The sequence below is a fragment of the Sus scrofa genome, chromosome 1 (genome assembly GCF_054392235.1).
Source record: "Sus scrofa isolate SSC_HxYL_T2T_F1_AM1 chromosome 1, Sscrofa_HxYL_maternal_Yorkshire_Landrace_v2.0, whole genome shotgun sequence".
NCBI lineage: Eukaryota > Metazoa > Chordata > Mammalia > Artiodactyla > Suidae > Sus > Sus scrofa.
In genome coordinates this window covers 272,927,183-272,941,716 of record NC_139383.1, presented here as the reverse complement: position 1 = coordinate 272,941,716, position 14,534 = coordinate 272,927,183, and the positions used below count along the sequence as shown (strand labels likewise).

Below are 14,534 nucleotides of genomic sequence, written 5' to 3'. Positions count from 1 at the left end.
GTGCATCTCAGAGTCACAGAGATTGAAGTCCTTGGAGTTCTCTCCTGCTTTCTCTATTCTTAGCACTTGTGAAAACACTTGTTTGTTTGGATCTCAAACACGTGAACTTGGAACCCGAAGATTGAGGGACAGCATGTGCTTCTGCCATCGACTCGCTGTGTGATCTTGTCTCAGTCTTGTCTGTGCCTCGGTCTCCTCGCCTACCCCACAGGTTTGTGAACTAATTCACGTGAGACAAAGATGAGGAAGGGCTTTGCACACGCTACTGTTGTACACATATGTAACAGATTAATTCCTTGTCACGGACGCCCCTTTTGCTTGTAGCCTGGGCCTGGCCCAGACGGCAGCCTTCCAGGACATAAACTCTAGCCAACAAAATTACATTTATCTTAAAACATGTGACTGTGACCCCTTTCCAATCACAGCCACAATAACTACTTGGGAAATTGTGATGGCCCGGAGCAGGGGCTGGCGCGGCTCGTCTGTGGGCAAGTTTCCTGTAATCTGTTGCCTAGGAACGTGGCTGCCCTGTCATTCCGGCCTGTCCCCCTGTCATTGCCCAGGCAGCCCCCAGCAACATATCCCCCGTCCGTCTTCTTGAGGGCAGTTCTGTGACCCTGGCTTAAACAGCCAGGTCCATCTGGTGTTGATGATTCATGTGGCAGAAATGCACACACAGAGCAACGGTTTCCAGGTCAACCTTCGTGAACATTCTATCCCAATTTCATTGCTCGGTTTCTCTCGTCCTCTAGCTCTGAGTCTACTTCTCTCCTTGACCATGATCCTTTCCCTCCGGTGTCTGGAGGAGGCACCTCCTCGAAATGCTTCTCCTCTTCCTTCTTTGCTCTTTTGACCTCCCCCTCCCCGTCAGCCCCAGACATTCCCCAGGAAAAAGGTGACGGAGCAGTGAGTGCTTATGCACCAGCCTGGGTTTTGTTCCTGGATGTCCTGGGTTTGAACTAACCCTGGTTCCTCCTTCCAGCAACTCCAGCTGGGGAGCTTGGCAAGTTAGCCTTTTCCTGCCTCAGTTTCCTTTTCCGCAGAGAGAGATAATATTTGTACCTGCCTCCCAGAGTCATTCACAGATGGAGTGAGAAAAGCCGCGTGGAACATCTGGCCCAGGACCCAGCACGTAGCAGTCTCTCAATAAAAGGTCATTATTATTACATTATGTGTTATCTGTGACAACAGTCCTTCTCTGACTTCCCATCGTGACTCAGTGGAAGCAAATCTGACTAGTAGTATCCATGAGGACGCAGGTTTGATCCCTGGCCTCCCTCAGTGGGTTAAGGATCTGGCATTGCTGTGAGCTGTGGTGTAGTTCACAGATAAGGCTCGGATCTGGCACTGCTGTGGCTGTGGCCTAGGCCAGAGGCTATGGCTCTGATTCAACTCCTAGCCTGGGAACCTCCATAAGCTGAGGGTGTGGCCCTAAAAAGACAAACAAATCTTTCTCAAATGGGTCTATGAAGCAGTGTCTTGAACTAATGGGAAAACCATGAACTAGTAACATTTCCAATGTCATGGAACACCGGTGTTCCAAGGAGCACAGTTGGAGAGACAAGTCCTGGCACTGGATGCCTCCCAGCCTCGCCCCAGCCTTGCTTCTGCATCCTTCCTGAGCCCCGAGGGCCTGCCAAACAGAGCTGATTTCCTGCCTCTTGTACGTAAGTTGTGTTTCCCCAATTCTGCCCTCTGCTCTGTCTTGGCTTGCCAGGCTCTCTCCTCATCTCACTCTTGTTTGCAGTTCAATGCCTTCTGACAAGGTGCTGCTCAAATCCTACCTTCTCTGTAAAGCCTTCCTTGACCACTTCTGACATCTAAGCTTTTTTCCTTCTAGATGTGTTTGCTGGTCACCCACTGGGACAAGCCTTGAGCTAGCTGTGCAGCCTGTGGTTATGGATAAGAGGCAGCCCTACCCCTAAGAGGTGTAAAGTGTAGTGGAGAAGCCTGGCACGTGGGCATTACCCTTCCATGTAATGAATGCTGCCCAGGGGTGGGGGTGGGGGCAAGTACAGGATGCTGGGAGAGCACAGAAAAAGGAGCAGTTAACTTTGCCAGTTAACTCAGTCAAGGAAGGCTTCCTGGAGGAAGAGATGCTTAAGCTGGAGCTTAAGGCATGAAGGAGAATTTGCCAAGCAGAAAAAGGTGAGCAACATCACACCCTCCTGATTTCCCCCCTGCTTTTTTGGCTGCTGCTTCTCAGCCCCTTCTGCACCTGCCAATGATGGAGATCCCAGGACTCCAGCTCCTCTCTTACCTACAATCACTCCCTAAAGGCCCTCTTCTAGCCCCATGGCTGTAAGTACCAGCTATGTGCTGTTGACTCCTGTATTTGTATTTCCAGTCTTGAGCTCTCGCTGAACTCCACACCAGTCTATCCAACTGCCCACTTTAATTTTCTCCTTGAGTTTCTAATGGACATCTCACACTGGACATGTTCAAAATCAAACCTTGATTTCTCTCCTAAACTTACTCTCTCTGTCTTTCCTATTTTAGTAAATGAATAGCATTCAGTTAGACCAGAAACCTGAATCATGCTTATTTCTTCGTTTTCTCCCTTCATACATCTAATCCATAGCGACTCTTGCAAATATACTGTAAAATGCATCCTAAATGGAACCATTTTTAACCAACTCCACTGCTTCCAAACCAGTGTAGGCAGCCATCACCTTGTACTTGTATCACTGCAATAACCTCCTAATTGATGTCCCTTTTCCCACCCTTGCTGCTTATAGCCTATTTTTCTCATTGTAGTTAAAGGGATTCTTTTAAAACATGTCAGATCAAATTACTTCACTGTGTAAACTCTCCAATGCCTTTCTCATTACACTTAAAATCCTGGCTGCTTACCATGGCCTACAAGATGCTACATGATCTGTCCCCTGTCATTCTATCTGACCTCATCTCCTCTCTCCCTCTTGCTCACTTCTTGATGTTCTTCAAAAGTGGCCCCTGTTTTGGCTCTTCCCTCTGCCTGGAATGCTCTTCCTCAGCTCTTCAAGTAACTTGTTTCTTCACTTCATTCAGTCCCTATTCATCTGTTACCTCCCAAGTCTGTTGATTCTGATCACGATGGAGTAACAAAAACTGGACTTGACCTCTTTTGAAAACAACTAAAAACCAGACAAAATACATGAAATAAGTGTTTTCAGATTTTGGAAAACAGACAGCTCAGCACTGTCGTCCCTGAGGAAAGGGAGGAGGTGGGGAAGCCAAGATGAGACTATGGTTGCCTCAGCTTTCCATCTGGAGGCAATCTCCCAAATGTGGTCAAGGTGACATGGGCAAGGCGGGGACCTAAACAGAGCTCTGTGACCTCAGTGAGTTGAGGAGGTGGAGATCTGAGTTTGGGAAGGCTGATGTGGCTGGAATTCTGTGGGGAGAATTCTGAAAAGGAGGGAGCCAAGCAGGAAAAGAGCTCCAAGAACCTGCATAGGACCCCTGTGCATCTCTGCTGAGTGCTGGGCCATACTTTGGTGGAGTGTTAGTCCACAAAGTTGAGCAAAGATTGACCAGGGAACTGGGATGCTGAAAAACCAGAAGCTCTCACACAGCAGGGAGATGTTCAGGCTCTGAAGAGCCAGCATAGCGAATCCTTGGTGGTCACTGGGAGCATTCAGTGGAGACTCCAGAGAAGTTCTGCCTTAATGCACCAAAACTTCTACAGAGTGAATCACTCTCAACTCACTTAGTAAAGCTTAAACAATAGGCTTTGAAGGTATCAAACTAATCTGCAAATAACTGACTGCCAAAAAAGCCTAGCACTTTTAAAAAGAAGACAAAATCCAGACACTGAGCATTAACTGCCCAGCATCCAGTAAAAACCCACTAGATATTCCATAAGGCAGGAGAAGGTAACTCATCTCAGGAGGGGAAAAACAATCAATAGAAACAGACCCATAAATAATTAAACTAGTTAGGAAAAGGATGTTATAACAGCTATTACAATGATGTACAAAAATTTAAGGGAAAATATGAGCTTAATATAGATAGAAATGGACCTATTAAAAAGAACCGAGTGGAGCCTCTAGGAACCAAATAGAAGAAAATGTAATATCTGAAATGAAAATTTCACTGGATGGAATTAACGGCAGATTAGACACTGCAGAAGAAGTGATCAGTGAACTTGAAGACATAGCAATGGATTTTATTAAAATGAAACAGAGAGAGGAAAGTAATAGGGGGAAAAAAAAAAGGAACAGACCCCCCACTTACCTATGGTACAATATCAGATGGTCTAACATGTGGAGTTCTTTGAGCAGAAGAGACAAGGAAGATACAGAAGAATATTTGAAGAAATGGCCACATACACAAATGGGTTCACTCCCTCCCCAGGCTTATTATAATCAAATCAATGATAATAAGAAAATCTTAAAAGCAGATAGAAGACACATGTGTTCAGAGGAACAAAGAATATCTGAAAAGTTCTCGTCAGAAACTGTGCAAACCCGAAGACGGTGGGATGACAAATGTCACCTCCTTAGCAAGGTCTCCCCTGAAAACCAAGCCCTCCATCCTCTATATCACACTCTATGTCCTTATCTTGTTTTAATTATTAACTTACTTGTGTCTCCTAGAAGGTAAGCTTCCAGAGGGCAGGAGTTAAAACATTCTTTGTCTTGTTTGCTGCTTATTCCCAGTGCCTAGAGCAGTGCCTAGTGTTTGATAGGTGCTCAAAAGATATTTGACCAATAAAGTTGTCTTCCAGGTAGAAGAATATAAAGGCAGCAAGCAGTAAAGCATCCTGGAACCACTAATAGTTCAGCACAATTAGAGCCTAAGATGTGCAGCACTGAGTGGGAGAAAATAAAGCTGTCATTTGAGACAGATGGCCAGGTCAGAGAGGAATCTGAAGGAACTGCTGTGGAACTTGGGCTTCCTTCTGTAAGCAGGGATTTTAGGCAGAAGTGTTAACATTTTATTTGCATTTTAGAAAAATTACTCTGGCAGCCCCTTGTGCCAGCTGAATTAGATGGGTGAGTTTGAGAGCAAAGAGACTAATGGGGAAGGTATTAAAGTAGTGCCGGAGAAAGATGGGCAGGCACAAGAGCAAGGAGGATGGGCCAGATCTAGAAAGCTCTTGAGAGGGAATGTACAGAATGGGTGAGCAGCTAGATGTAAAGGATGAAGGAGAAATCTTGGCTGACGGACCACAGGCTGCAACCAACCTGTTGTCAGGACTGCAGTCCTCTCAAGGTCTGACTGGGCAAAGAGCCCCTCCGCAGCTCACTCTCATGGCTGTTGGCAGGCCTCAGGTCCACCCTGGCTGTGTACTGGAGCATCAGTTCCTTGCCACCCGGGGCCCCTTTGTAGGGCAGCTCACAGCATAGCAGCTGGCTTCCTGCAGTGTGAACCAGCAAGAGAGTAAGAGAATGCATCCCGAGGTAGAAGCCGCAGCCTTTTTAGAACCTAATATTGGAAGTGTCATCCCATCAGCAACCCTAGTTGTTTGTTAGAAGCAAGTCACTCAAGCAGAGGGGATTACATAAGGGTATGAACACCAGGAGATGGGTGTCACCGGGACCATCCTAGAGGCTGCTGACCAGAGATAGTGAGTTTGGATATGATGAATTTGAGGAGTCTGGGGATCTTCTGGATGCAGATGGATGTGTAGTTCTGGGGCTCAGGAGAGAATCCCCTCTTACTGGAATATAGCTTGGAGCATTTGCTGAGTTTACAATTACCTGGTTCAGGGCCCTTTTCTCTCTAACTTGCTCTGGAAGCTTCTACAGGTAAGGGATGAAGGACAGGTATCTTCGAATCCCCAGGGTGCCCCTCAGGTAGCGACATGTAATTGTGTTGTGATTGAATTACTTGGAGGGGTGGAGACGGTCATATGAGTGGAAAGTTTTCTCTCTCTCTCTCTTCATTGGATGTTTTCCTCTGCTACCAAACAGCAGAGAGATGTTTCCATTTCTAAGCTGCAGGTTTCTAGTCTGCAAAGTGGATGTTAGACTAGATTAATAGTTTAAAAAAATAAGTCTTTTCCCCCTGGGAATCTCAGGATGTAAAAAAAGGTAAAAGTTGATCTGATCTGGCCTCCCCAGTGCTTTCCCCGAAAAGAAGCCCATTTTGAAAAACTCTGAACGAATACATTCCTGATTTTCTGCCAGCTCTGACATTCTGGGATCTTTTGACAAGATCAACTCTAAGTTCCTCCCAGTTGTGTGATTCTGTTTTTTTAAGATCCTTCATATTTCATTGAACTTTTGAAAAAAAAATCGTATTTCCTTGAACTTGTGGAAAAATATGAAGAAGTCTTTCTTTAAATACTGTGTCAAGAGTTCCCATCATGGCTCAGGGGTAACAAAACTAACTAGTATCCATGAGGATGCAGGTCCGATCCCTGTCTTTGCTCAGTGGGTTAAGGATCCTGCATTGCTGTGGCTGTGGTGTCGGCTGGCAGCTGCAGCTCTGACTCGACCCCAAGCCTGAGAACTTCCATATGCCACGGGTGCAGCCCTAAAAAAAAAAAAATTTTTTTTAAATGCTATGTGTTAGGTACTGTGCAAAATATTTTACATCACCTTATCTTGATTTGCTCTCTTCTTCCCCGCTAAAGTGTAGGCTCCATGAGAGCAGGGACTTTGTCTAGTCCACTACCATATTTCCAGAAGTTAAAATAGTTTTCCTGGGACATAGGAAACAGTGACTATTTTATGAGTGAATGATCTGAGGTGAGTACTATTTTTATTCCCATTTTACAGATGAGGAAACTGAGGTTTAGAGCTGCTTAGTAACTTGTCACACAAGTTAAAGGCAGAACTAATATTTGAAATTAACTCCTCTGGACTCCAAAGCTATCAATGCCATTTCTTGTAGGTGGGAATAGTAGGAAACTGGAAGGGGAGCTGCCATAGATCGAGTACTTTCTTTGGAATGAGCATAATTCTAGATACTTTTTGTTTCCATTATCAGACACCCTGCGAGGTAGCTGTTAGGCCCATTTTGCAGATGAGGTGTGTGAGGATCAGAGAGGCCAAGTTGTCTAGCTAGTGTGAGAAACTGAGCTGATTGAAGCCCAAATCCGACTGGCTCCAGAGCATTTTTTTTTTAATTTATTTTATTTTATTTTTTTGCCTTTTCTAGGGCTGCTGCCTCGGCATATGGAGGTTCCCAGGTTAAGGGTTGAATTGGAGCTGTAGCCACCGGCCTACACCACAGCCACAGCAACTGGGAATCTGAGCCGCGTGCGACCCACACCACAGCTCACGGCAATGCTGGATCCTTAACCCACTGAGCAAGGCCAGGGATCAAACCCACAACCTCATGGTTCCTAGTTGGATTCGTTAACCACTGCGCCAAGACGGGAACTCCTCCAGAGCATTTTTTGTACAAGACGCAACATATTCCACCACAGGCACCAAAGTTTAGGTCCTAGAAAACGTTATGCTCCTGGTAGGTGCAGGTCCATGTGGCTGATGGGGCTTGGCCACTCCCCTTCTCCAGCTTTCCCAGAGCGGGGCATTCATGAAACCACCCACTGTGTGTCAAGCTGAGAGGAGTCCACCAGTTCAAATCCCAACCTGTAAGATGTAGCAAAAAGTAAGCGTCGATGACTCAGGATGATAGACGCTGGCACCACAGCCCGCCGTTCTCTGTAGCCTCATCAACATCACATGTCTCAGACCAGATCTGAAGTTAGACTGATGATGTCACCAGAGTCTCTTAAAGGGCTCATCACTCATCTCCACTTGTCATATATTATTAAGGGGATCTATAATGCATGTAACATTTTCTACTGAATTTCCATTCCTTTCTTCTCACGACCAGGCAAAGAAAAATAGAGTGAGGATGACTTTTGCCAACTTTTCATCCTTTATGGCCCTTTACTGAAGAATAACCTCATCTTGAATTACCCCTCAAAATGGTCATTTGGACTCTGATTTCATTAATAAGGATGAAACTACAGTTTAATAATTATCCTTTAATGAATGCATATTCTATAGAGACAAGTAAATGGATATCACCTCATCCGTTTTTCTTGAGTCCACAGAGGAGGGTGAGGCTCTGTCTTGGTTCTCCCCTCTCTTTTATTCTCCACGTTACTTTTTCAAACTTTGGGATGGTATCACTCGTGTTAGGAGCTTTCTACCTTATCACCTCCTAGAGAGATAACAAGAGCCCTCCGAGAATTTGACGTCCTCACGGTCCGAGTTGGAATCCAATTAGGACCTGCCGTCTCGAGGGCGGGGAGAGGTTATCCAGATAAAGGGTTGTTTCAGGCAGAGGGAATGAGATGCACGGGGGGCTTACCCCATCATGGGGCTCCCGAGGACTTGAGAGGCCAGAAGACAAAACCCTGCCTCAGGCAGTGTGCCAGATCCCGGAGCAGGCGGCTGGCCAATGGTGCTGGAGTTAGCCTTGGGGCCAGGCTGGCTGCACTTGGCCACATGGGGCCCTACAGTCCAAAGGCTCCATGCTTGCCTTAATGCTCTTTTTCACCATCACAAAATCATTAATTTCAAGCCTCTTCATCGTGCATAGCCGGTTCTGCTGGGGTGTGACATCTAGCTCCCCTCTGTCTCATTTCCTCCCACTTCCCGGAAAGGTGGTCTCAGGGAAATCCGAGGGCCTTTCTGAGACTCAGCATCTGCTTCTGTGAAACGAAGAGAGCACGACCCCTCCTTCCAATACACTGTCATGAGGCTTAAACGAGATTATGAATAATTGGTGCATTGTAGCGTTATTGGAGCCTAGTGGGCACGTAATAAATATCCCCTTCTCCAGGGCGTGGAGAATATATCAGAGCCACCCAGGGGGGGGTTGTTATTGAAAATGCATTTGCCTGCGTTCCTCTCTGAAAGATTCTGACTCAGAGATGTGGGCCGGGGATGAGCAGAGGTGCTGAAAGGGGTCCTTAAGTGATGCTGATATATACCTGGGGTTAAGAAAGATAGCCTTGGGTTTTTTGAGAGATCTAGCCGAGAAGCAGCTTAATAGAGGAGAACAGAAAGAGAGGGAAAAATTGATGGACTGATCGTCAACATAATAAAAAACCTGTTAAAGAAGAAGGAGGTCATCACCTTATCACCTGACAGCACTTCAGACGACACCGATGGTGCTGAAATGAACCACGGGAACTCCCCCTCTCATCCAGGCCCCTGTAACATTGCCTGCCGTCCATTTGGCCTGACAAGTACATCCAGAGGAGGAGGCAGTGTGGACAAGAGAAGCCAGCCAGGGTCAAGGCCCAGGTTGGGGGTGGGGCTGGAATTTATTTTCACCTTGACGCCCCTTAATACCACACTCGATTCCTGAAAAGACACCGTGGCTAAAGGGAATAATTCTGAATCATGTTTATCCTGCCCAGATTTTAGGCTTTGACATTCTTCTCATGAAAAATCTGAAGCCTATACTCCTTGAAGTAAACGCAAATCCCAGCATGAGAATTGAACATGAGCAAGAGGTGAGTATTTGGAGCATCTCACTGAATATATTGCCATCTAACTGAATGTGCCCACTCTCATGTTTCCCCCTCGGCTAAGTGAGATTCAGCCTTCTCACATTTGCCCAGCAAAGCTCCGCTCAAGTCTGAAGAATTTCAGTTGTGCTGCACTCTGAACATAGTCTATTAATATAAGACCTATCCGACCTGTGGGAATTTCCCAGCATGCTGTTCTTCCAGTTCTTAAGATTCTGCAAATGTCAGGGCAGCTGAGCCTTTCCATCAGCTTTGACATGAACTAATTAGTTAGCCTCGGGAGATGAACTAATTGAAATTCTATGAATATGATTTAGCCATGTCGACATGCTTGAATCACCAAGATAAATAGTACATTTAACAGTGCTTATATTTTTCTCCCTCCCCCCCCAACTTAAGAATGCATAAAAAAGACTGGAAGGAAATATACCAACTATTGGGCTTTAGGGGGGGGATTATGTGGGTTCTTTTCGTTTTCTTCACCTCTTCCATATTTCCAAGTTTTCTACCCCGAGCCTGTATCATTTTGATAATGAGAAAAAAAAAAAAAAAACGTAGTGCTATCTTCCCTCTTCATGTATTTTGTTGATTTGTAAAAGGAAATGGACATTTTTAAAGTGGAATGAAGGGAGGCTTTAAAAATCCTAAAGCAAAGTCTAACAGTACCAGTGCTGGGGCTGTCGCTGATGGTCGGTCGGTGCTGACTCACTGTAACACAGAATCCTCACCCTTCAAGCTCTCTCCGGGCGTGTTTGAGAACGTCCCCAGCCTTGTCGATGAGGAAGTGAAAGTGGCGGTCATCAGAGACACACTGCGTCTCATGGATCCACTTAAGAAGAAAAGAGAGAACCAGTAAGTTTTTATATCATGTATTTCTATCAACTCTGTTTCCCGTGTCCTTAAGCAGGTAAGTAACGTTCTTGAAGCATGTTAAGGTCGTGAGTGAGACTTGTACCTTAAACAGTCTAATAAATCATATGATCATTTGTGAACACCAGCTTCCAAACACGGCGACTCAGAGTCAGCGAATGGAGACTTAAGGACATGAATCCGACACTGGGTTCAGCGGCTGAATTTCTAGCTGATTGTTATCTGAGTCTGGAAAGTCTTTTCTAAAAACCCACTCTTCCCCAGGGGTATGACCTCCCCTCACTCTTCATTGCCCACATAGTGCTTCTCTTTGAAATCCTCAAGCACAGGGAGAGAGCACAAGATGCTGGAGAAGAGGGCCAGATCTAGAATTTTCTTTGAATTTTTGAATTTTCTTTGTGGTGTTGACACTCCTGCAATATAAGCTTTTTGTTTCAAAATCTGCAGAGGCAGTGAATGAACTTGTGGAGTTCTACAGCATCGAGGGCAGTTAGAATTCCTCTCCATGCCACCCACCCAGTGGGTATTACACTGGGACGGGGGTGGGAGTACGTGCCCCGCCTCTCCCGCCATGAAATCACGCCGCCATGAATGACATTTCACTTGGGTATTTTGCTTGTTTTGTTTTTACTAAATTCCTGGCTTTCACAAAGTAAGAGTTGAGTAAACATCACTGTGCCTGTTTCAGGCAGAATAACGAAGGCAAGTATTGCAAATAGTCCTCCTGGTACCCGCAACAAATCAGACTGACCCAGACGCACCCCTGCCCCAAGTAAAGCACTTGTCAGCTACAGTTCAAGACCCTGAAGGATCCTGAGTTCCCTAAGCAAGGGGTGTTTTGTGGGCTCCTCCACTGTGGCCTCTCATCAGCTGGGCTCAATGTTGTGAAAATCACCCTGAGTGGAGCTTCTCCCCTTGGCCACACCTTAGAACCATCTGGAGAGCTTTTGAAAATACCAGTGCAAGTGCCCCCACTCTAAGAGATGCTGCTTTTAATTAGCCGGGGCCGGAGGCCTGGCCGCAGAAATATTGTAGGTTCCCTTGGTGATTCTCTCCTGCGGCCAGGGTTGAGCACCACTGCCCTGCAGGAAATGTCATCCTGAAGGAGAATTTGTCATATTCTGAGTCAGGCCGGAGGGGGCCTGCTCGGTTGTGTTCTCTTCCAGGGTGTTCTTGGCTGTGTGAGGCCTTGTCAACAAGACTTGCTGAGAGTGCTCACCTGTCATTCATATGGGCAGATCTGGCCAGGTGTGGCTTCCACTGGCCAAAGCTTCCAAGTGGTGGCGTGTCAGGTCTGCAGAATCCTCAGAGCAGCCGGCGGCAGCTGGATAATGGGTCTCCTCAAACATGCTGCAGCTGCTATTTTTAGCTATCCCTAAGGAAAAGCCATGAATTAATTGCAGTTTGGTCAGATTCGTTGCAATATAACTCATTTCTCAAAAATCTACCCTCTAATGGTTATTGATCTCACCCCTAGAGATTAGGTCTTGAGAGACTGCATTGCCCTGTGGGGAGATTTTGGTGGTTACTCTTGCCCATGTGGCCCAGGGGGACAGGTTTTTAAGGATGACCTTGACACCTTAGCATTCTGATTCCTCTGGTGGGAACAAGTTCAAAGGCTGTTATGTGGCCTGAGCCTTCTTAACCTCTGCCACCCAAAACAGGAGGAGCGATAAGGGTACCGCTGTTTTCATATCAGCATCAGAACATGATTAGCTTTCTTTTTCTTGTTCTACTTGTTTTTCTTCACTGACGCCTGGCATTTTGTCTGATCCGTATGAACTGCAGATCTAAAATTTAAAAGCAATTTAAATAGGCACAGGACCATAGGGAAGGATGGGAAAGGCATTTTACAACTTATCAAGTCGTAAGGAGCAGCGCCTCCTTTTTAATTTAAAAAGCATTGACTTTTTTTTTTTTTTTTTTTTATTGATAACCAGGAACCTGACTTCAATTCTAATAGAAAAACACTTTCCTCTCACCCTTTTCTTACCTACAGTATAAGGGTGTATGTTAATAGCTAAATGTCATTTACTGATATTTTTCCTTAATTATGCTTTTCCCCTCCCAAACCCAGCTATGATTGTCCATGAAAGCATTTTGTAATCTGCAAAGTGCATTTATATGTACGGGATTGTTATCATCATTTTGATAACTTCACCATGCAGACAAGAAGGCCGCAGTTATTCTGAACTCTTTTACATAGAAATGTTTCAGAATAACTTGGAAAAGCATGGGATTTGTGCCCGCAGATAATGCACAAGTGCTGCAGTGCTCAAGCATGTGCTCAGATCTGGGACCAGGTCACTCCAACTGCAGGAAATGACATCACATGGACTTCTGGGCCAGAAGTTACCTTTCGAAGCCAGAGTTGCTTGTGTTTGAATAGGATCCAACTTCAACATTTTGAATCAAATGGTATCCTAGCCTTTCCCTTCAACTCCTTAGCAAAAGAAGGTCTGACGTGTCCCTCATTCGTTCCTTCTTGAGTCCACTTTGTCAGCAAGGCTGTTGAAGTGGGTATTCACTTTTCCCGCACAGACCAAAGGAAAAAGGGAGATCGATGCCCTCAGTGTCTCATCTCTCTAAACTGCTCTGGGGAGGCGCAGAGGGGGTCTTAGAAGGGGATCTTCACACACCCGGGGGGCCTGTAGGCCGGAGTCGGTTTCTTGGTGGGACTGAAGGCAGTCCTCAGCGGAAGAGGAGCTTGCGACTCTGTTGAGACCCATCTTGGCACAGGTGACAGTGTTCTCTTGGGCTGATCAAATCCTGACCTTGGGGATATTGCAGAGCTATTTTGAGTCTTGGTTTACTTTTCTGTAAAATGGAGATAATGATGTTTAAATGAAGGAACATGAAAAACATTTAATAATGCTCTGTTTACTGCTCAGCAATAAAATTACCTACCAGATATGAAGAAACAAACAAAAATTAATGCTTTGTTACCATCATCTTTTCTGGTATACTTCAAATAGACTTTTGAGTTTAAAACCAACGACATATCCTAAAACTGAAGCTGTTAGATCACTGTGGACTGGACTGGACTTTGGAGCTGGCTGCCAATGGAAGGTTTTGTTTCCAAGTAGCATGATGTCACTGGCCCAGGCAAATTTATTTGTTGGGTTAGGAGAATACGCCTTTGCCCCCTGAAGGAATAAAATAGCTGTCATATGTGAGCTGTTTTGAACCCTGATAAATTTTTGTAATTATCTAGTGACTCTATTGATTTAAATACTAGGGTTCTTTGGACACACTGGAGGGACGTGGGAAGGGGAAGGCTAATGGGGTAGGATTCTGGAACCATCATAAATCTATACACGTGCACATGGAGGTAAAATCACTAATATAAAATTAGCCATATACAAGTATACAATACATTCAAAATGTTGTGCAACCATCACCCCTTTCTAGCTCCAAAATGTTTTGTTACCCTGAAAGGAACCCTGTATCCATTAAGCAATTACTCTCATTCTCACCTCCACCAACCTACTTTCTGCCTCTGGATTTATCTATTCTGGATACTCTCTGTAAATGGAACTGTACAGTATGCAGTTTTTTTGTGTCTTCCTTCACTTAGCATATTTTTTGAGGCTTACCTATGTTGTAGTGTGTATCAGTACTTTATTCCTTTTCATGACCAAGTAATATTCTCTTATGTGGATATGCCACATTTTATTGTCCATTTGTACTTGATGGACATTTGGGTGGGAGCCATTTCTTTTTCAAACAGAGGGGAGCTAGGGTGACCTATTTTATATTTTGGCATTCTCTACATTTCCTTTGAGAGGGAAGGGTCTTTTCTGCTACAGGAAGTTTCTAAAACCCCTGGTTTAATCCACCCCCTCATTTTATTGATAGAAGCACAGACTATGAGCATTGGAAGGGACCTTAGAAACCATCATGCCAGTCTGCTCCCTGGCTCAAGAATGTCCCTCCTAAGCCTCTCTGACAGTGGAACAGCGTGTGCCCTGACGAGGCCCTGGACTTGACATTAGCCAGGTCTGTGCTGAAGTCCTTAATCTCTGATCAGTACACTCTGAACTTGGCCAAGTTGGCTTGTTCTCTGATCTCATCTATGAAATGGGATCCTTGGTTGAACTGTCACAGGCATCATATGAAATGACCTGTGTGAAAGACCCTCATGACAGCTGAGAGTATTAGACAAGTGCTAGTTCTTAGGGTCACCAAGTGGTCATTCAGGCTTTGCTTTAAAGCTAGGCTGATGGTGACACATAAG

The 14,534-nt window shown here is 45.3% G+C and overlaps 1 protein-coding gene across 6 annotated transcripts in view; it reads left to right on the top strand.

The window, feature by feature from the left end:
• TTLL11 (tubulin tyrosine ligase like 11) overlaps window positions 1-14,534 on the top strand; it is a 294,081-nt gene that overhangs the window by 133,871 nt on the left and 145,676 nt on the right. For all 6 annotated transcript variants that reach the window (XM_084994791.1, XM_084994777.1, XM_021068337.2 and 3 more), the window contains 2 exons: window positions 9,317-9,412; window positions 10,164-10,279. In XM_084994791.1, coding sequence (XP_084850917.1) covers window positions 9,317-9,412; window positions 10,164-10,279 — 212 coding nt within the window. The remainder of the gene's footprint in view (window positions 1-9,316; window positions 9,413-10,163; window positions 10,280-14,534) is intronic.